The sequence below is a fragment of the Pezoporus occidentalis genome, unplaced genomic scaffold (genome assembly GCF_034315485.1).
Source record: "Pezoporus occidentalis ecotype Australia unplaced genomic scaffold, CSIRO_AGI_Poc_V1 ctg21, whole genome shotgun sequence".
Taxonomy (NCBI): domain Eukaryota; kingdom Metazoa; phylum Chordata; class Aves; order Psittaciformes; family Psittacidae; genus Pezoporus; species Pezoporus occidentalis.
The window spans coordinates 2733586-2756429 of record NW_026913964.1 but is presented as its reverse complement, the minus strand read 5'-3'; the positions used below and the strand labels follow the sequence as shown (position 1 = coordinate 2756429).

Genomic DNA, 22844 nt, shown 5'->3' with positions numbered 1-22844 from the left:
TGCAAAACAGTGCAGCAAGCAGATTTGCACCTCTGCTGTCCAGCCGCCAAGGTCAACCCACTAGCCAAGTACCACTTGCACTTGAAATAAAAATAGGGTGTAATAAGTGGTGCATCATCTCTGGTCTGGTGCTCTGCAGTTTACTTTAAGTGCAGTTAATGTGGTTACTGTCAACAGAGGTTACAGATCTACCCATGAGTTAATAGCTGTGTTCATAAATTCTTATCTAGATATCTGGAAATAAAACTGAGCCTTTTTTCATAACATATAATAGGGCATTTTCTGTTACTTCTGTGATTTTTTAAAGTACTGTCACAGGGTTATTTTCTTTGTGTTTTGGATTTTTGTTTTTCTTCCATAATTTTAATGATTCCTATAACAAAACAAGATCCCGTTTGAACTTGAGTACCATTTTGTACTAATACTTTCTTTTAGCGCTCAAAGATATTCCTTCAGTTTCTAAAGTTTATCTATGAGGTTGGCTCACACAGGGAGCTACAGACCCATTAAAAACCACAACATGCTTCCCAAGTGCTTTAAGGAGCTGGGTATTATTTGACCCATATTTTGGACTGGTCCCCACCATTGCACAGAGCAAAGTCTGGCTTTAGCCCCATCTCCCTTACCACCAGCTCACAGCACCATTCATAGGAACTTCACTCGGCTCAGCTTAGCTAGGCAATGCTGCAAAGGAACTGTATTTCTTGAGTAAAGAAAAACCCACCCAAGGCTCTGGATAACCCAAAATGCAATTATCAAATCCATTCAATTTCTGCAATAAGCAAATATTGGGTTCAGTAAAACACCAGTCAGGTGGCACTGTCAGAAATCTCTTTCAGTGCTTCTCTAGCCCTGCGGAGCAGACTAATTTCTCTCATGAAACTTCAGTCTCTCCAAAATTTGGCTTCAGAAGTAACCCACAAAAAACAGCAAATTCCAGCCAGTCCTGGCAGAGGCAAGGGTTTCCAGCATCCCACCATGTCCTAGTGCCCCTACAGTAACTGTGGGTAACCTTCTTTTTTCTAGCAAGGGGCCTCCAGCACAGAAACTCCTGCTGCAAGCTGCTGTGACAGTATAGAGAGGGAGAGTCAGATGCTGTTTTAAGCCAGTTGTGGGTGATTCAGATTTTTATAGGAAACAATCAACATTTGCAACTGTACCCAGGAACTCATAAGCCATCAGAATACATCCTGGGGGGTCATGGGCATCATGGAGATGGGCTCCCAAGGAGACAACCCCTTGAACAAATGCATAGTTGTGCTTCTGCAGTAGGTGCCATCTCCAAGAGGGTTTAAGATGTGACCTCAGGAAGGAGCATTGCAGCAGTCTGAAACTGCCAGGTTGAAAATTGTGGATAACGCCCTGTCAAATGGAAACATTGCAAAACCATGGCATCACACAACCCCTTCCACCAGAAGGGTTCCCAGAACATCATTTGCTAGACCTTTGCATCACTGTTCCTTGCACTCTCCCAGGTTAAGTTACTGCTTTCCCAGCACTCTCCATGGGATAACATTGCACAGCTCCAGGGAGGCTTAAACAGTTCTTGGGAAGCACCCGCATTTGGCCACTGGCAGATAAGGATTCCCAGGTTAGATGGCCTTTTGGTCTAATCCAGTACATCCTTGGCTCCGCCCAGGGCAGAAGCCTCACTTTCCTCCCGAATAGCATTGGCTTGAAATGGAACCAAAAGGCAGAAGGTGCATGATGCTGAGGCAGCACAGCGTTCTCACCCAGCCAAAATACACGGTGTCCCCAGCAGTGCCGCAATACCTTCCCGCCTGGCAGCCACAGCCTGCGCTGCAGCACCGAAACAAAATCAGCAGCGCGGGAGGAAGTGTGGTTGAGAACACCCAGGACACCGTGTTCCCGACCGCCCGGCTGGCGCTGGGGGCAGGATGGCGAACGCAGGCTGTGGGGAGGTGACGTGCTGCTGCAGGCGGGTGTCCTGCACCTGCTGCCAGCACCACCTGGCACTGATGCAAGGAGCAGCGTCCTGACGGACACAGCCAGCTCATCCAGCCACCCTCCTGCCTGCTGATGGGTGACCGGGTGCCGGGCCCAGCGCAGCACGCTCCTCTCCCTTCCCACCTCTGTTCTCAGGGTGTCCCGGGGGGGGTGCCACCACCCTGGTGGCTTCCAGCCATCTGCAACACCTCTGCCAGGAGAGATGGGCTTGCAAAGGCACTTCTTGTGCCCCAGGGCACGGAGTGGCACAGCTTCCAGAACCCAAGCCCAGGGAGAAGTAGGGTGATGAGTGAGGTGTCACCAGTCCCTCCCATTACAGACAGGTGTAGGCATGGCACTGCTATGGTGACACTTCTCCCAGTACCTGCTAAAATGATCTCCAGCATACAGGTCAGGAATGTGTTTTCCACAAGGGAAAACTGGCAGAGGCCATGACATTCTAAAAGTGGGATCAGACCAAGATGAAGTGGAGGTATCTGTGCAGAGGGTTCCCAATAATCTCTTAATTTAAGTGTATCGTCACCACTATATCCAAAAACCTCAAATTGGTGCTGAGTCACAGGCAGCAGCCCAGCAACAACTCAGCACTTCGGATCTTGGTACCACTATATCCCGTCACAGCACAAAAGCCGGGACAAATTCCAGCACTGAAGCATTACATTACACCCAGCTGGAGCCATGTCCACCTATTGCCACTCTGAGCAACAGGGTATTTTGCAGAAAACATCCTGGTGAGCATCTCAGAGGGAAGATCCCTGGTGCGCATGGATGGCATAGGCAGGGAAAGGCACGGAGGGTGGGAAAGAAGCAGGTGCTGTGGGCAGCTGTGACTCACCATTGTGGATCCCACACAGCTACCAGGCTGCCTGTGCCAGAAGAGCTGCACTGTTGCCACATGTGCTGTCTCCCGTGGGCAGAGCTAACAACAGCAGAAAAGCTCCTTTCAAGGGAAATGGCCAGCGTTCATGCAGGACTCACACTTCTCCCTCCCAGTATGCAACTGGTGTTGAGAAAAAAATCATTTAAACCTTTTAAACTCGCACTTTCTAACAGGTTTTGGGTGGGTTTTGGTCCTTCTTTTTTTTTTTTTTTCTCTTGAGAACACCTCAAGGGAAATTCTGAATACCTCCCTGTTTGGGAGCCACATATCCTGTTTTATATCTGAGCTGCAGGAGCAGAGCTGTGTGAATAATTGATTAATGTTCCAGGCAGATCTCAAATAAAAAGAATTGAGTTTCCTCAATGAATGGAACCTGCTTCCCACCCCCACCTCCCCCCAGATCGAGAATTTATCCATTCAGGAAAGTACCCGGTGCTAATTTCTCCCCAAGTGAGTTGTTTTCTTTAGATATTATTAAAATGTAACCAAACTAGAACTCAAAAAATCATTCTAAAAGGAAAACCAGCATTTAGACACTGCTGTGTTTAAGCATGGCAGTGGTTTTGAGCATCTTCTGCTAAAGCTATTTGCAAATATGATGCAGTTTTGCTGGCCTGAAGTAGCACAGAATCAATTATCTATACAAAATAATGTACCCAGCACTACTTGAGGTTGTTTTCTTAGCACAACATTATTCAGGTAACACTCATGAAAAACGCTGCTTTGACGTATATGGGAGCAGAAGAGCTTTGTTTGATCAATGCTTCACAACGTGAAAAAAAGCAGGGCTAACTTTCCTCCTCTGTTGTCAATGCAGCTTCTTGGCCAGGGTGAAGGGGAATTCAGTTTCCATGACTCATCCATTCCTGGGCTGCTGTTGAGACAGCCCGCAAGTGGACGATTGGTGGCAATTGTCATGGGGAGGTGGTGATGTGGGTACTCAAGATCATCAGCATATTTCACAAGAGCCATTCAAAGGCCCTTCCTTTTCTGGAAAGCAGGACCAGAAACTTTAAACCCGAAAAACTCCCTCTTTATTTCTTACCAAACCCCTATCTCAACCACCTTCTACTGTGTTGCTTATTTAAGAACTGTATTTTATAGTATTTTTAGCAATAATAAATCAACCAAACCGCTAACTGAATAACATAGCAGGGCCAGGTAGGGGTCAGGGGTGTATACAGCAGGCAGAGAAAAACAAGTGTGCTTCAGAGGAGTATTTAGAAAAGCATTGTAGGAGCAGACATTTCAAATTATCCCTATCTACTAATGAAGACTTTCTGTAACCCTTCCCCCTCTGCCACACTGTGTTCTTAGTGCTCCTTAATGCTCCTAAGGACGAAGAAATATGTTCAACAAAATAGACAGCAACAGCATGTCTCAAAAACCACTTCAGGCTCTCTACACTTGTTCTGGGAGGCTTCCCACAGTCCCATGACAGAGCTGGATTTATCTAATGCTCTATCTGAAGGGGCAAGCCGTATTTCCATCAGACCTCTTTTCCAAGAGGCCCTTCCCTGGAGCCAGGCCTTCACTGAGTCAGTAAAAAAGATTGGTTTTTTTTCTTTTGTTGGGTAGTTTTCAATCCTCTGGCAGCAGAAAAGTTTTGTAGCAGTCTAAAGGGCCAAATATTCAGCACCTCTTCTTTAAAGTTCCAGCTTTGCTTTTTGGGAGGGCTAGGAGATTTCTTAATCTTTTACTCAGGAGCACAAAAAAGCAGACATATGGCAGGTAATTCCCATGCACACGCACGTATCCTCAGCACACTGCATACTGTGACAGCAACAAAACCTTTATACATTGTTGAAGCAGCTCACACTCATAGTTTGGCTGGTTAGTCATCCTGTCCCCACCACTGCTGGAGATAGGCAGGTGTGATGGGAGGGTAAGAAAGCAAGTACTGTCCTGGAAGGCAGAGGATTCTTTTGCAAGCCAGCTCCCATCAGGCTCCCAGGCGGTGGCAGCTCTTCAGAGCAGCACCAGTCCTGCCTCCTGAGAAGCCTGTCCCATCTGGACACAGGGACAAGATATCAAACCAGCATCCACTAAACACATCAGCTTGAGCCAGTTTCCTCAGCTATTCTCTCAGGGGATTCACTTTGTTCTGGCAGATACACAGAGAGAGGACCTGGGGGTACATTGCAGGTCCTGGTGGCCAGAGTTGCTGTGCCACCTCTCTTTACCATGCTGGGAGAGGGGATGTGTCATCAGCAGAGAACTTGGCCTTTGTGGTAGCTCCAGACTCCCACCCTCCCTTTACAGCCCGCCTTTTCCATTTCCCCGAATCCATGCCACATTGGCAGACATCTCACAATACGCCACAGCACAGCGGGAAGCGGGGAAGGCCGGGAAAGCATTATCCCCCTGCCTGGGGTCACAGCAGGGCAGTGTGGCCCACCATGCCATGCATCGCCCCGGGGACGTGGCTACTGGGTCTGAATGGTGGCTGTAAAAGGACACTTAGCATCCAAGTGCTGGATGAGCTTCCTCTTGTTGCTATGCATGCATTCAGCATTTAAATCCGGCTTCATTTACCTCTGAAAGCTTGCATTGCAATTAGAAAAAAATCCAAACACTAAAAGCAGATTTTTTTAAGAACAGTTTTGTAGTACAGCAAACTCCAAGCAAGAGTAGGCTCACTTGTGCTGGGTGCAGTACAAATACAAAGGCAGTTCCTGAACTAATATGGCCCCATGTGATTGTCTTTTGTCCAAGACATAAAGTGGCATTTCCGAAAGACTGGTAAACTTTTTCCATGGTGCTATCCAGGTCTGAAATAAGTGGGGTGTGGTAAATCCATGCTGACGTAAATGAAAGAAGGTGTTTTGAAGAACCCAGGACAGAGAGCAAATTAAATCAGAGCAATGTTGTGAATATTACACAAGAAAAGCCTACTCTATTTTCTGTTTCTTGTTCTTGTGATTGCAGAAATTCCCCTCAAATGGGCGAAATGAGGCCAGGAGGCCAGTGCCAGCATGCTTTGCCACCGTGAGCCAGCAGAAACCAAACAAGGAGACTGGCAATGTGACTGTGAACAAGCTACTGCAAAGCCTAAGCTTTGAACTGGAGATTCAAAGATCAGTGGGATCAACAGCTGGCCCTTTTCTGATACGGGATGAACCCAAAAATCACAACTACATCAGGGACAGCTGGGAATGGGACTCTGCACCAAATCACCAGTAGCAGTTTCTCTCCTTCAGGCAGTGTTTTGGTTTGGGCTTTTTTTCACCCCTCTCAAAGCTATAGAAAGCTGTGGAGCAGACCTTTTGCACTTGCCTAGGACATAAACCTCCTCTGCTTGCTGCATTCATTTGCTAAATAGCATGGTAGCCTGTGAGAAACATTCTGAAGCAGCTGTTTGAACTTGATTTTTATGTTCTTCTTCCTCTAGCAAAGTGCCTGCAAGTTCAGTACAAACAGATCAACAGAGCCAAGCACAGCCTGTAGCCTAGCTACACACTTCAGCCTTTGCTCTCAACTGCTGAGGTTTTGGATGATGTCAGTCTGGTCTCCTGAGGGCTGCTGTTGTCATCAGATAGTGAGGTCGATAAGGCACATGTTATGATGAGGCATGCTGTTGGGTTTAACCATAGTATCGTGCATGAGGTAGCCAAGAGAGCAGTGTGTTTCCTGGTACAGTGCCTTGATAAGGCTCTTGCTGCTTCACAGGTATTTTCCACTATGCTGTCCTCTATGTTCAGCACGCAACAGATTAAGGACAACCTGAAAGACCGAAGAGTGCCAGGGTTCAAAAATCCAGTTCCTCTATCAAAAACATGTTTGGGACTTTTTGTTTCTCTTCCTGATTTCAATTTCACTCTCACCTCACCTTTCTTTTCAATTTAGCTTTTTACAAAGTGAGTAAGAGCAGAACGCAAAAGAGCTGTTCAGAGCTGGACAAAGTATAGCCAGTTTCTGGGCCAGTTTTTTTCCTGGTCCCTCATCTAGTACTCCCTCATTGCACTGGGGAAGCACCTGAAATCCAGCACAGCCTGCAAGGTATGGGCCTTTGGCTGGAGTTGAAGGCTCCAGCCCCTGCCAGAACTTGTTTCCACACTGTTGAGATGCTCAGTCCTGAAATGCGGTTTCTTCCTCTTTTTCTAGTTTACTTGATATTGAATATTACGCTCTGTTTTACTAGCAGACCAAATGATAACAGTTCAGGACCAGTTCTGTGTGTCAAAGAGCACTAAAAAGGAATTTCTACATTGCCTTTAGCTGGAGTTGGACTGGATTTTACTTTTTTGCATTCCTGTTCCTTGTTTACTTTTTGTAGTTCACTTAGATGGAGCAGAGGAATAGGCTGGATTCCCAGTCACCCCTTGTTGTCAGCCATGGGAGAGTCATGGCACTCCTAATCCTACCAATGGGACCACACAGAATAGACATGTAAAAATTGAAGTAATCCATGCTTCCACCATCTGGCCTTTTCACAGTCAGTCTCTATGTACCAGAAAAAGGTGCACAACGTACTTTTAAAAAACTCCTAATTATACAAATTGTCATCTTGAACCACACTGCCCACCAGCTTTTAATGAAGAGTGAGCCCATTTCACTACCTAAATAAATCCTCTAGAACCCAGTGGGGAAGTTTAGTGCCTGTGTGTTACTGTAGCAGCAAAAACCTGACCTGGCAAAGGCATGATCTGCGCTGTGTGTGAGAGCTATTGCGGCCTTAGCAGTGAGACGAGGTTGGGTAGGTCGGTACTTACAGCAATGCATGGGTGTTGGGTTTTTCCATCCCCCAAAGGAGATGAACTCAGCACACCCTTTGAACTTCTTCAGGGCTTTTAGAGAGTAGCTCGTTACAAGCTTTTTAGGACATGAAGGATGGGAGGTCCTAGCTCTGCAAAGGACAAGCGAGGCAAAACCAGAGCAAGACACCCTACAGGAGCAAAGCTCATTTCAGCCTGCTGCAGGAACTTGGTGGGCTTCCACCTTGTCTTGTGACATGGTCCTGCTGGTCTCTGCCTCTCGGCAGAGCTGCTAACCTACAAGCCCAGGAGGCAATTGGCTTGTCCACATACTGGGGAAATTTAAATCCTTTGGTGTAGCCACTGGGAGGGACAGCACACATCCTGCTGCCCCTGTCTTCCTGGAGGAAGGTGCAGGCAGAGGTGCCCCCAGACAGCGAGCAGGATGTTACAGCCCTCGGCTCAGGGAGCGGGTGCTAAGCACAGTGGGTGGAGAGCAGGGCTGCAGGCAGGAGGAAGCAGCACAATGAAGAAGTGAAATGAGCACCTGATTGCCATTTGCCACCAGCCTGCTCGTGCCACATACTGCTTAGGCTTGTCTGGGAGAACAGGGTCATTCACTCTGCCCCAGCTGCCCCTGCCACCTCCACTTCCAGAGCCCCCTTGGTGGCAGGGTGGCCATGGCGGGCTGCTCTCCTCAGCCAGAGTCAGTGATGAGCACTGCAGGGGCAAAGAGCCTTTCCTCTACCCCATGAAGCCAATGGCCAAGGACCAGCCCCCACACAATGGGCACTGCCTGATCCAGAGCTCAAACCCACTCCAGACAGGTTGCTGCCTGTCTCACCTTTTGAAGCCCATCTTAAGCTCCCTGTTTCCTGCAGTGCTCAGAGAAAGCATCGAGTGGACTTTGTATCTGAACAGATCCAAAACTGCCATCTCGCGTCCTCTGACTTTGCCCGCTTACACCTCGTGTACCCGTCTGCTGAATTTCCTGGGGTGCTCAGGGCTGAATTGCTTGTGGGACACAGGACTATGGTCTTATCAGAGGTTCTGACTGCTAATTGTCATGACAGAGTCACACACTGAGTAAGGGAAAAAACAGGGGAAGAGCAGATAAAGATGACCCAATAAACATGCTGTGGGTCAGCCATCTTTTTTACACCAATTTTGATAAGGCCTCTTATAAAGACTGTTAGAGGAAATAAATAGCATAACCCAAAGAGCAAAGTTTTTTTATGGACAATAAAGTAGACATAAAGACATGATAGGCAACAGTGTTACAGGCTACCTCTCCCTCCTGGAGTCAGAAGTAAGAAGGACCCAAGGATCTGTGCCATCCTGTCCAACTTGCTCACAAAAATACAGTGCAGCTACCACTGATGGAAAAGTGTCTGATACTGCTGGTTGTTCAGCTCATCTACTCCTTATGCGTATTTAGATTTAATAGTTCTTCTGATTAGGAACTAAAATAAGATTTGATTGCTTTTTTTCTTCAGAGGACAGATTTGATGCCTAAATCCTAACACAGGTCAAGAGCAATGAATGAAACCAGACAGGCTGCCTTTCACCTTCCAGATGAGACATGTTGGAGAAAATATTTCACTTGCAGTGCACCCAGAGGTGGTCCAATATCCCTGGAAGAGAATCATCACTGCTTTGTCAAGAAAACCCCTTTTCAGGGCAGAACCTGACTGTCAAATATTAGAGATGTGTTGGCTGCTGGTGGGGGACGCTGGATGATTTAGTTGAGTTAAATAACTCGTCAGAGTTATTCAGAATGGCAAAGCAGCATACAGTGAAAGGCTTGATGTACTTTTCTACACCGACCAACACTAGGAAAGCAGGGAAGCTGGCTGCTGATACAAAAGGGAGATGAACATTTGTGACGAACAAGAAAGGACTGTTTCTTTTCCCACTGCATGTTTGCCCATTGGAAATGAGCTGATCAGGGAGGTCACAGAGCCAATTTCAACAGCTGATTTTTTTTAAGGCTGGATAATTTTATGACCACTGTTAAGGACTGTAATTTATGTAAACTGAGATAATGGTAAGTAGAAACAAATCAACTCATGTTTCAAAGCTTATGTTCCCCAGGGACAGGGATGAATGTCTCTCCTTCAGGAAGGAAAACTGTAGGGCAGAAGCACAGTGTCCTCAGAGCATGCTGGTGAGCTCCCAAGGGTCCTCGGTGCCATGAAGCACAGGGCTAATACCAGAGCTAGATATTATGCACACATACATATTCATACATACACCCAGTGGGGATAAAGTCCCAAGAACCAGACACCCATCACTGTTGGTCTGTGTGAAGGGAGCCCTGAGTAACAGGGCAGGGCCCTCTTTGGCAGCACAATGCTGTGACAAGAGGTCAAACTCTGTATCCTATTGTATTCCTAACAGAAACAATATAATTTGATATAGTGCTTTTTTCCTGTCCTCGTCACAGATTAGGCCAGGAAGGTTGAACTTGCCTCCACAAGAACCAGAGACAGGACAGCAACAGTGAGAGCAGAACCAGACTGAAAATTAAAGTTCAGGATGGGTTTAGGACATCTTATTTTTCAGCAGGCACAGGAAGAGAGAAGTAGAAAGTTTTGGAAAAGCAAATCCTCTGGGAACAGACTGTGAAAGGGCATAACTGGCAGAAAAGCTGAAAGACGAAACACACATGCCATTCTGCGGGGACTGAAGGGGATGGGATGCGAAGTTAATGGCCACAAACCTCCACAGGAGACATTCAGGTTAAGTATTAGGCTACATATTGAGAGGTTAAAATAGCCTGAGTGTTGAAACTTCCTGACAAGGGAATGCCGTGGATGCATCGGTGCCAGAGATGTTTGTTTCAGGCTATCGTTAGACAACAATGTGCGCGAGAGGTGGTTTGTGGATAATGAGATCAGCCCTGCCACAGTTAAGAGTGAAGGTCTGGATGACTCACTACAAGTCCCTGCCAACCTGGATGATACACTGATAACCCCATGGGCCGCTGTCTCCAGCCTCCACCATGACACCACTGGCCTCCCCCCAGCTGCCTGCCCTCAAGTTCTTGCTCGCTTTTCAAACAAACTGCCAGATGTTTGGACAACATCTCCAGTTCTGTTTTCATCCAGGCTGAGAGTGTTTTTCTGGTCAGAAGGGTGCCAGCAGATGGAAAATGTCTTGGTCAGCAGACTCAGTCTGTGAATCCAAAGCCACATTACCTAAACTTAGAGGAAAATGATTTTCTGCAGCTCCCCAAGCTCTTTCAGCTGGGCACCAGAAGAAGGGGTGAATTAAGTTTGTTGTCAGCTTTTCAATCCTATGATAAACTTGTAAGTCTAATCATGCGGAAAATGGGGTTGTTTGTAAACACAGCACAGAAGATCTGAGGCTGAGAGAAAACAAACAAGGAGCCTCTTTGTATATTTTCAGCCCTGTCCTTTTTCCACGCAAAAGTGCACCTTTTACACTCTGATGCTGGCCTTCAACAAAACCTTCCCTCATTTCTTGTGACTGTAACTTCTTTGTAAACCCAGACTATGCTAGTGTCCAAAAGCCCTTGCAGCATCTCCAGAGCTGGGAAACACAGTATATTCTCTTTGTGTAGATGTAATCAAGGTAATCACGATGGCTCCCACATAAGACTGCTCAAGAAATCTCTTTGTAGCGAACAAAGCAAGAGCTTCAAGAAATAACTTCATTGGCGTTTGTTCCATATTGCTTAATGTCTCCTTAGGGGCTGTGGCTACCATCCCAAACAACATTTCTATGGCTTGCGTGGCTACATCCTTTTCCTGTGAATCAACGCTGGCATCTGCTCATCCAGAGTATTCAAGAGAAATATTTGCTGTTGCCTGGAGACTAAGACAGGAGAAAAAGTATCAGGAGTCCTAAATTATTTTTGCAGCTCTTTCTGTGATACTGTGCCACTGCCAGACAATCCCCTTCACTTAACAGTCATGTATCTAACAGGGTTCTAAAACCTAAGGAATAGGTACAGTTACATTTGCCAAGTGCCCAAAATACCTGTAAAGTTCTCCCAGACCCATGTGTGAAAGGCATCATAAGGAAGTACAAAGTGCATCGCTACATAGGCCAAGCAGACTCCAGCCATCTTTGTCAGCATTAGCATCTCTTGCACTTTCTGTCCTCTCTGGGAGGGAGATAAACCCCACAGAAACAGAATGACTCCACTGACGAACCTCCCATCGGCTCTTTTGCTGACCGGTGGTCTGGTAGGACCAGAGGTACTGCAGACATACCATACCTATGGCTTTGCCTCTGCCCAGCTGGTGTGGCAGACTTTGAACACACACAGAAATGCTGAACCCTGAAATGTTTACACCAACTCCAGTTGTTAAAACTTTTCACATCACACCTACAACCGCTCACATGTGGGGGGGGATGAGGAAACTTCCTTCCACCCAGAGGTGCAAGAAAACTGGAGCTGGCAGTCACGTGCTCCACACAGCCTTACAGCCCGCAGGATCCTGCATGGAAAAATTTCACTTCCATGTGTTGACTAAGTTAATGTGTGGGGATAGTGGGCGTACATAAAATGAAGCTATGAAAAGAGATTAATTTGCAGCTGGAGCCCAGGCAGGGAGAACTCCGGTCCTCTGTTTACTCAGAAAATGGCCGCTTTGACCAAAACCCGGTCAAAAAGAAGAGGTTAAGGCAGTGGTAGTGAAATAAAAAAAGCAGCAAAAGTGAAGCAAAGCCTCTCTGGAAATTAAGATGTGGAATTCAAAACATTTGCAGTGTAATAAACCCAGGCGAGCCCATAAAGCTGCACCAGCCAAAAGGAGCTCTGTTCTGCCTACGAGGAAACCCGAACCGGCGTCACGCCTGGCAGCAGCCGCCCCGCAGCCCCGCTTCCTCCCCGCCTCAGTGCAGGGCTGTCTTGCTCGCTGCCCTCGGCTATGTTTAACGCCGCGTCTGTTTCCACTCTAACCCCTTCGGTTTGGAAGAGGAGGAGGATATAAATCAGCTGTGGAGCTGCCCACAGGGCTTAGTCACAGCAGGTATTGGTTTAGGGTGTCTTAGAAGAACTTGTTTTTTTCTCTTTTTGCTGGAAGTATTCTAGGGAATAAGCGCCGGCTTTGTGAGGCACAGGCATTGCTTAACGGGCAAGAATGTCTCCAAACAAAGGACATTTTACATCATCTTCTAACATTCTGGGCTTAACTCGGCCTAAAGCTCGAGGGCTGTTCTGTGAGTTCCCAGCAGACACTTGCAGCATCCCTGCTTAGCCAGTCTCGCCATCCCTCCCAGCATTCCCAGCCCCAGAGATACCCTCTGCGACAGGTTTCACACCTTTCTCCCAGCTGAACTCCTTCCCAACACTAGTTTTACTGTTTTCTTCTTGCTTATGGCTGGTTCATACCCCTCAAACTGCTTCTGCTATGGGCTCCTCCTGACCCCTTTTCTGTGTGGCCCTGGTAATGAAGACACCCTTCTCCACTCTCTCTTTTTTTTTTTTTGCCTCTTTTCACTCCACTCCCCACACTTTAGTCTGTCACCAGAGCACCTGGTCACTCGCCACACCAGCTCCCCACAGCAGAACTGCCTTCCTAGCCCCACTGCTGGGTACAAGACCATACATCTTCATATTTGCCTATTGTTTCCTAGGGCATGAGGAGTCTCCCTCAAGCACAAGCCCTTCACTCCCTCCCAGGCAGGGTACCAGGACACTTTTGTGTCATTGCCACCCCTGGGCATGTCTGCAGCCTCCAGCCCATGCAACACATCCAGCACTGGAGCCAGGAGCCTCTTTGCTCACACACACTGACCTTCTCCCATAAGCCTCTTTCTCCAGACTCAGGCACATCCTCGCTTTCCCCAACACAGGCCACACAAATTGCAGCAATTAGCAAGTGTAAAGGGCATGCTGCCCATAAGTATTACTGCATCTTCATACTCATTCATATCCCTGTGCATAGTCATCAGATAGTATCCAGCAGGCTACATTACCCAGACCGTCCCCTCCACGCTGATGCTCCTGAGCCTTGCTGGAGACCCAGTTCATTAGCCTTCATGCATCCAAACACCATTAAGAAGTCTTTAGACTCGAACCAGAATGGATTCTCTCTCACCTCTGCTATCCTCCATGCTGTGTGAACTTGATCTTTATCTCTTGCTTTGTTCCCAATCTTTAATGGTGACCCATCATTTCCTGCCCCACTGCCACCTCCCCTTTGCCATGCAAGAGCCTAGTCTCCCCACATGATTTGCAATAGCAGCTCCAAATCCCCCTTGCAGACCACTGCCCTCCCTGCGCCTCCCCAAAAACTCCCTTGTATGCTCCCCTCCAGGCATGTATCTACTGTTGTCCAGTTCTCGAAGTTTTTTCCTACCCTGCCTCCCAACTTCATGGCTATGCTGATGAGGCACATTCTGTCGGGAACTTGGAGCATTTCAGGCTTCTTTTTAAATTACATTTTTTGTTACTTGCAATCTGGCACACCATGCCTAAATTCAAGTGATGCTAAACAAAGGTTAGCCAAAACTAGGTAGTGAAGTTTCCAACTGCCTTTAAAAACAACAGCAACAACAACAAAGAAGCCCTGTTTGACTTTGCAGCCCTCATCTACAGAGAAGTTCAGGAAATGAGCCATCCTGTGTTTCTACAGCCCCTGATTGCAGAACTGAAGGTGCTTCAGTACAAAAGTCACATTTAGCCCTTAGCAAGGGAGTAGCCATACAGTCCTGGGGACACTCACAGCTATTGTAGGAATTAGGAAAGAGGGAGGCAGCTACTAGAGTGGGATCTGAGCCACCTGGAGCTCTGCGAATCAAAGTCATCCTGTTACTCCTTACCAAGAGGCAACTGGCGCAGCCAGCCATACACACTGGCTGTAATTTCCAGAGACAGCCAGGCATGTTGAATGTGGATAGCACTAATCATCTGACTTAGAAGCCAAAAATAAGTGACATCTAGTACCTGCAGCACAGAGACATGGACCCAGTCTTCTTACAAGAAGCCCACACTGCAAATACCCATGGCTAACAAAAGTATGTGAGGAACAGTAAGAATTCACCATAGGTGTCCCCCTGCCCCACAGTAAGAGCTGTAAGTGCACTGAGGCATACTCTGCCATGCCACCTCACATGGGACAACAGGTATCTTGTTCTTGAGGGTACTTCTCTCTGCCCAGGCGCATCAGAAGAGCAACTGTGCCAGCACACAAGCCAGCTCTTCCTGGCCACTCTCGAGTCCTGTGACACTCTCCTATGCGAGTCAATGAGCCAGAGCACAGAGAAGCCCACAAATCAAAGGAATGTCTCAAAACCATCATGCCAGAAAAGGCTACTTACCTTTCTGAGCCTTGGCTAGGCTATTACCAACCAAGGCAAACTGCTAGGGGACACAGATGCTAACCCTACAAGAAACAGCATGGACAACTCACCCACGGTAATCCCAAGGGAGGGGAAGTCCCTCCAGACTAGCTGCTGCCATATACCCAATTCACAATGAATGCTAATGGTATCAAATCAGGGAAATCCCTACACTGTTGGAGGCTCTTGCCTCACTCTCCCTCACAAACTGTTACAGAAATTAAACTTCTAACTCTGCCTGTTCCGCTCTTCTCTATGCCGTGTGACCTAGCTCAAGGCTAGTTCCAAAAAGCAAAACACGGAGTGATAGAGCATTTATCATTAACAAATTCACAGGAGAAAAATAGTGCTGACTTCCCAGAGCCAGTGCACTAGGACGAGGGAAATACAGAACTACCAGGAAAGAAGACCTACTTTTAACGCAGCTTCCCAGTAGTTTGTCATACCAATAGCACGGTGCAACCAATACAGCTATTTTGTTCATCAATTATTAACTGGGCAGACTATTTGCTTGAAGACCTGCACAGAAAGTCCAGAGAGGAGGTAAGCAGTTTCAAGCCCCACGTGCACACCTTAAGATAAACTTGGGATCCTCTCCAGATCAGTTACACCTTGCTCTTCAGGGGCCCATGGCGTGGCTTCCAGCAGTCAGCAAGGAGGCAGGCCTGAGTGCTTGCTGCACCTGGGCACAGGAGGTCTTCCAGGAAGGAGCCCATCTGTCATGTGGGCCCCATCACCTTGACACCCAGGGGCAAGGCTGCGGTCAGCAGGTTTTTGGAGGCCTGTTGAGCAGCACTGGGGCTGTGCCCCAGGCTCCTCTCTCAGGCATCAGCACAGACTGCACTGCATGGTAGTTACATCAGCATCGCCCAGGCAAACGCTCCACACAGCCTCTGCACTGTTCACGGGAACCAGCTGCTACCAGCCGCACTCCTCTTCCACCGTCTTTCCTCCACCTAGCTCACCTTTACTGACAGACCACACAAGCAAGGATATTACACAAAGCCAACACCAGGAAAGGTACGCTGGTGTAAGCCTTGAGGTATCCTACAGCTTTTGTCAGAAACTTTTCCAACATGAATTAGGAAACATTTCTTCTGAACAGTGAGGCATGCCAAGACAGATGAAAGATTGGTGGTTCAGCAACAGTATTCCACCCCGGATCTGGGAGAGAGCTGGTACAGTTTCAGATGGAGTGCCAAGCTTGTTCCAGAGAGCTCAAAGGTGGAAACACAAGATTTACACCATGACCAGCGCTGACAAAGAAGCACCCCTGAATAAAACCACTGGGTTCACAAGTTTCTGGGGTTGCCAACTGATACTTAAAGGGGTATGCAGGCTTCAGTGCGATACCAGGGTGAAGACTTCTCTGGGGGTCCACGTTCCTCTCCCACACAAAACACCACTCTGTACCAAAAGGGAGTAGTACCAATAACAAGCCAGGCCTGAGACTTGGGAAATCCATGCCACTTCAACATCCTGCTTTAGCCTTGCTCAAAATACATACAGGCTTCCCATGAGGGAGAAGGCACTGCACAGGGAACGTAAGCCACAAGAGCAACAAAAGCCAATCTAAGGTTTAAGATACATTGATCAGAAAGAAGTTTAGAGAACAGACTGAAGAACTCAAGATGGGAGGACTCCCTAAGAGACAGAGGGTGAGAGGTCACTGAGATAGGTCACACTGGTTATTTGCTGCCCTTGATCTCTGCATTCACAGGTGTGTATGGCTGACCCATTGAATCCATGAGGAATGACAGAGGGATGCCTGAGCACAGGGTGGGCACTTCTAGGTCAAGAGGAGGGAACTACCTGCATTTGAGTGACTGTCTATAAACCAACCCCTCAATCTATGCAAGGAAAACCAGCTCCAGTGTCAGTTTCTTGAAAAAACTTGGGGTTTATTGATTTAAACTGCAAACAGTCATTACAAAAGAGATTTTCTTTTAAATAAACTCACACAAAGAGGAGGAAAAAGCAATGTAGTGAACAGTAAGGGGGGGGGGGGGGGGGGGGGAGTTGAATTACATTCATTCTCTTTGTGCCAGTCCCATTCACCTTGGCAAGGAAAACTCCAAACTTGGAATACAGAAATGCAAAGACAAACTGTATTTGGAATGTCTTCAGATAGGCACTTTGAGCCCAAGGCTTTTCTCCTTGAAGAATCTATACAGAAAGCGGAAGACAAAGGTCTTCTTTCCACTGTCTCACAACAGAGCTCAGGTATGTACATTCTAAAGCCCTAGGTAGTTAAGACCCAGGGGAGGGGAAGAGGAGAAGAAAGGCAAAGAAGCACATTAACTCAATTTGCAGTCCAACACAAAAACAAAAAAGGGGGGAAATTCTAAAATAAATAATCCAAACACAGTTTTTGCATTTTTTTAAATTAATTTTTCATTTTTTAAAATAAAATAACCAAAAAAGTGTAAAGTTACAAAAAATGTCATTGTAGTATAATATATTAAACTGTGGGGAAAAAAAGGAAAAAGACACTTCACAATCTTAAGATTAATATGGAAGATCATAATTTAAACATAAAAGAATATATTCTATGGATTCATCATCCCGATAAATATGAACAAAATTAACAAAAAAAGCATAGGTTTCGGCAATAAATACGTTTTGATAAGTTAAATAAGCTTTTTTATATTGTTGTGCAGTGACAAGCAAAATCTGCTCTCCAATTTCTGAAGTTATACAAAATTAAAAACCCAGAAAAAAAAAAAAAAGAAAGCTTGGCGTGAGTGCTCTAAGATAGGTCTAAAGTACTCTAGAGCAAAACCATTAAAGCTATGTCTACTGGAACTTTGTTTACACGAACTTTTGTGTGTGTGTGGAATGACTTCTGTTGGCCCCACCCCCTCTATTTCTGTATTTGTTTTAAGATGTCACATGAATACACGGGGAACTTTTTAGCACCAAAATCAAGTCTCTCATAAGTCCATCTGTTGTTTTCTTTTTTTGCTGTTGTTGGTTTTGTTTTCTTCCTCCCAGTCAAAGTCCCACTCTTGTTACAATCTTTGTCCCTTCTCAGCTTTTTCTTCCCGCAGACCTGAGCGGATCCAGGCAAGACTAGTCTTTAAGGGGAGGTGAGAAAGAAGACTGGATGTTAACGCTTGCCCACATGCCCGCAGCCTAGAGGAAACTGGCCAGTCAGGAAGGGACTGGGAGAGGGTTATGCAGTACATGGCCAGTGGAGGGAGCTGGATCCGGACATTTCCTGCACATCTGGAAGTGCACAGAGCTGCTGGTGCCCTCTGCAGCTGGAGAGGTAATAGTCACAGTGAAAGTGTTAAAAGGCACTAATTTTGTAAACGTTATTGCTTTTCATCGTAATTTGGCACTTAAGGTTTTAGCCAGTGGGTCTACAGCAGGCAGGTGGACAGGTTAACATCCAGCTCAGACTACAGGGGACGGGATGGGAGGAGTTCAGCTTAACATTGTAATGGGGGGGGGGGGGGGGGGGCAAGAGGAAACCCCAGATTAGTCGTCAGAGATGGAGAGTCTGCTGAAGATGGGAAGACGTCTTGAGGTGTCCAGGATAGGGGAATCTGAGCCGCTGTGGCTGCTGCTGGAGCTGCTCAGATATCCCTCCTGGTCAGAGAGGGAGTCCTGAGGACTGGGCGGCGAGTCAAACATGTTGGGGGACTCGGACATGGGCCTGAACAAGAAGGTGGTGGGGGAGTTCCCACTGGGCACCTGCACCCCCATGCTGGGGGCAAAGAGACTGACCAGCTCCTGGCTGGAGAAGGTGAAGGGGTTGCTGGCGCAGTCAGGCAGGGTGGGGGAGCCCAGCAGGTCGTCGGCGCTCAGCATGGGCGGCGGGGTGATAGATGTGGGGCTGTCCAGCAGCCCGCTGGCAGCAGTGCTGGGGAAGCCGGCGAAGCTGAAGCTGTGCTGCAGGCGGGGTCTGTCGGTGACGGCGGGCTCCCGGCTCCCAGCCACAGCGCGGCGCTCCTCCGCGTTGTGAATGAAGTGGCAGCGCGGCCCGTAGGGGCAGAAGCCGATGGTGTGGAAAGTGCGGCAGAGCTCGGTCTTGTACTTGGGGTGGCGGGTGAGGCTCCGCAGCTCGTGGATGCCGTGGGCGAACTGGCACTTGTCGCCGTACTTGCAGGCGCCGTTCTCCTCGAAGGGGCGGCACAGCTCCGTCTTGTAGCGGCTGGAATTGACCTGTCCCCCGGGCTGCTTCTGCTGCAGCAGGCGCTCGCCGCCCTCGGAGAAGGAGCGGTCCCGGAAACGGCTTTCCCGGGGGCCCAGCATGGGAGCCGGCTCCCCTTTCAGGCTGGTAAGGAGCTGGTTCTGGTGGAACTTGGAGTTGGGCAGGGTGACAGAGTGCCTCCTAGGGAAGCCCCCGCCGGCCGGGGTGCCCACCGCCTTCCTGTCCAGCAGGCACCCGCTGACACTCGAGGGACTGTAATTCAACATCTTGTTGCTCTGCGGGGAGAAAGCAAGGGCCGGTCACTGTCACCGCCTCCTCCGGTGTCCCCAAGCAGCCCCGAGAGTCTCCAGCGGCACGGAAAGGCTGGCCCCCGGGCAGCGGGGCAAACAGGGCAGCCCTCCTCACCAACATCTGCTCCAGCCCGCTCGCCGCTGCCCCCGAGAGCCACGGGCCGCCCCGCCCCATCCCCCCGCGAAGCCCTGGCAGAGCTAAGTAAGGAAGCGACCCAAGCGCCAGACGCGGGGGAGCCGCTGGCTGCATGCAACAGAACTCGGAGGCCGGAGCTCTCTTCTGGGAGAGCCTCCCAGGGGATGGCGGTGACCAGGAAGGGCAGCGCGCAGCGCTGGCGCCCGCCCCAACACCACTCCTCCCAGCGGCCCCCCCCCCCCCGCAGTGCGGCCGCGGCTCCCGCCCAGCCCCCGCCGCCCCGCTCCCCTTGCGGCGTGGCCGAATAGGGGCGGCAGAACCTCGCGGGGAGCGCGCCCGCCCGCCCGGGCGTGTTGCAGCGCGATGGCCCCAAGGGCAAGGGAACGACCCGGCTCCGCGACTGAGCCCGCCAGGAGCGCGGGGCGGTGCCCCCCGCCCTCCCCTCCGCCGGCGGGACCGAGGAGGGAAAGCGCGGGCAACAGCAACGGGGGATCCGCACCCAGTTCCTCAGCCCCCCCCTCTACGCCGAGCTCGGTACCGGCTAGCAAACGGGGGGGGGGGGTGGGGGGGGTAGGAAACCCCAAACTCGAACCTGAAAGTCGGCGAAGAGCGCCGGAGCCGCTCCCGACGGCGCGCTTACCTTGCATAAAACTTCGCTCAGGTCGAAGATGGTGGGCGACACCAGGGCTGTGGACATCTTCGGAGAGCGAGGGGGGGGGGGACGCGGGTGCGGCCGCGGCACACGGACACAAGGAGTCGCGGCGTGGGTAAGGCAGAGCCTCGGGCGCCCGGCGCGCAGCCTGCCTCCCCCCGCCGCCGCCGCCGCCGCTCCCAGCCCGCCGCCGCTTCCAGCGGGCTCGGCAAAAAGCTCAACTTATAAAGTTTCGGACTTACCCCCCGGAGAGGAGGAGCCGGCGACGGGAGGAAAGGGGAGGAGGGGGGAGAAGGGCAGGGTGATTGACACCGCGACTGAATCACCCTGGCGGGCGGGGCCGGAGAAACTTTCGCGAGGAAGGAGGGGGGAGGGAAGGAGAGGGGAAAGGAAGGAAAAAAAAAAAAAAAAAAGGGGGGGGGGAGGAAAAAAAAAGAGCAGAAGCGGGGGAAAACCCGGCCCGCAGCCGCCGCGCTCCCCGCCCCCCTCCTCAAGAAGGCCGTTGTGTGCGCGTGTAAGGCGGGGGCCTGCGCGCCGGGGGGGGGGAGTGGGTCGAGGAGCGGCCTCGCGCTTGTCCGGTACCCGTGAGCCCCCGCAAGTACCAACGGCCCGACGGCGGTTGAGCGGGGGAGGGGGTTCTGTCGCTTGGAGTGAGGCTGGAGCTGCTCGGGGCTGGCTTTGTGTGGATACACACGGACACCTTCCGTGGTGTGTGTGTGTTACTCCTCTTCCCCGGTTTTTATTGGAAGCTGAGAGCGCTGCGAGGGGAAACAGCTCCCGTCCACGTTAGTTTAAATGGTTAAAATACGGGTTTGCACTTCAAAAGGGTCTCTGAGGAGTTCTGCCCTTTTCTCTCCGCATAGTCCTCTTCCAGCCCCCAGAACTCAGAATTGTAAAACTGAGAGAAAAGAAACAAAATAACATCTCCGAGCAAGTAATCTGTTCCAGATTTTAGTACGCGAAGTATGATTCATGCGTATACCGATACGGCGGGGACGAGTGGGGAGCATGGCGGCAGTTTCTGTGTAAAAGTAAGTTAAAACATTAAAAAAACAAAGCGCCCGGAGGTTTCTCGGTGCTAGGGCGCCTCAGCGTGAAACCTGCTTCCCCCAAACCCACCCAGCCGAGCAAGGCTCGCCCTAACCATAACTTCAGCGAGTGTTTCACCCAGGGCCGAGCAATGGCATCCCGGCCCTCTCCCTCCCCGCACAAACAGCTTGAGGGGGGGCGCCTGCCGCTGCCCGGCACCACGCACTGCTCCGCCGCCCCACGGCCGGCTTGGCGGGCAAGAGCGAGCCCCCTGCCTTGGGCAGCGCAATGCCGACCCGAGCGGCCATCGCTCTGAAAACTTCAAACAAATGATCCACTTCCTCTTCTGTTTGCTTTAGAGTCGCAGGACCTAGACTTTGAGCTGGCGGCTGATCTTTTTCCCCTCCTTCGGTCTTCAAGAACAGCCAAAATAACCGAGAGGAACGCCCACAGGCTCCAGCTATTCCAGATTTCTGACTTTTTTTTTAAATATAGATATTGTTATTATTTACTTAAGGAGAGCAATCAGGTTCCTCGAATTTCCTTCTCTTTCTAGTTTCTTCTTTTATTTTCCTTGCTTTGGCCAGAAGTAACCAGGAGACCAGCCTATTATTTTCTGCAGTTGTTTACTCATTCTGTAGATGGTGCTTGTTCCCAGGGCTCTGAGCCTCTCTATAATTAAACCCATTTTAATTGTTAGGTTAGAAACGTCATTTCAGGGGCTTTCCAAGAGTTACCGAGAAAGCCGGCTGAGATAACTATTTCTCTCCTTAGTCGCTCCCAGCCTGGTTTTCAACCCGGTCCCTCTCCATTGGCCGATGAAGGTGCAAGGCTCAGCAGAGGGCTCTGTGCGGGACAGCCCCCACCACTTTTGCATTATTCGCTTTCCCGTGTGCCTTTGTTTTGGAAACTTGGGGTTTAAGGTTGCGCATTTCCACGGATCAAGCAGCGAAAGCTGAAGCCGAGAAGGAATTTTTTTCCAGTGATTTAGCTTGGCAAACCCCGATTCCATGGTGGTCTGCTTTGCATTGGCTGCGCACATGCTCAGATCAGGAATTTAGCTACTCACCCCACCTCGTGGCTAAAAGTCAGAGCCCTCCGGGCCAGAGTGGGAATTTGTGTGGGCATGAATTCACACTGAGCAGAGGAATGAAAAAATCGGAGCCTTGCACCTTCCACCAGAGACGTGCCAACACTTTGAAAGATGCAACTGAACAAAGATACGTAAATGAATAAAATGAAAGTCAATTATTAAAGAAGATTACTGAAAATGTGAATGAATGCAGTGCCGTGCTCATTAGATTTCTCGTGTAGGTCAATCTGTCCAGGCCCAGCATGTTTCAGTTGGGATGCTACAGCTGGAATAAATGTCTGGGGCTTTCCAAGCCCTTCCCAAATCTGTCCTCAGTGCAGGAGCAGCTTCTGAAGCATTCTTGTTCCCTGGTTCCAATGCAAGCAGATGCTAAACTTGTGTAAAAATACAGGGGAGTAAGATCCTTCATCAGACCTGTGCACACATTTAACAGAGGAATTAAGAACCACTTTCCCAAAAGAGAGCTGAAATGGGCTGGAATGGCCAGAAAACAGGGAAGAACCAGGGCGCAGTGAATGAAATGATAAAGGCAGGAGGTTCAAAGGAGTATTTTTTCCAGTTGTGTGTGTGTGTATAAAACTGTGGGCTCATTGGCACATGATGCTGTGGAGGTCAAAAGTATAAAC

General features: G+C 49.4%; 1 protein-coding gene and 1 long non-coding RNA gene across 2 annotated transcripts; one reads left to right on the top strand and one right to left on the bottom strand.

Annotated features, from left to right (window-relative positions):
* Window positions 1–17832: 17832 nt before the first annotated feature.
* ZFP36L1 (ZFP36 ring finger protein like 1) lies at window positions 17833–20323 on the bottom strand. Its single transcript, XM_062619204.1, has 2 exons — window positions 20085–20323; window positions 17833–19293 (listed from the first exon to the last, which is right to left on the bottom strand). The coding sequence occupies exons 1-2, from the start codon at window positions 20139–20141 to the stop codon at window positions 18343–18345; spliced, it is 1008 nt and encodes a 335-aa protein (XP_062475188.1). The 5' UTR covers window positions 20142–20323; the 3' UTR covers window positions 17833–18342.
* A 421-nt stretch (window positions 20324–20744) lies between these two features.
* LOC134163943 (uncharacterized) lies at window positions 20745–22402 on the top strand. The gene is made up of 2 exons (XR_009964926.1): window positions 20745–21059; window positions 21485–22402. It is a non-coding gene; the product is annotated as an uncharacterized LOC134163943 (long non-coding RNA).
* The last annotated feature ends 442 nt before the right edge of the window (window positions 22403–22844 follow it).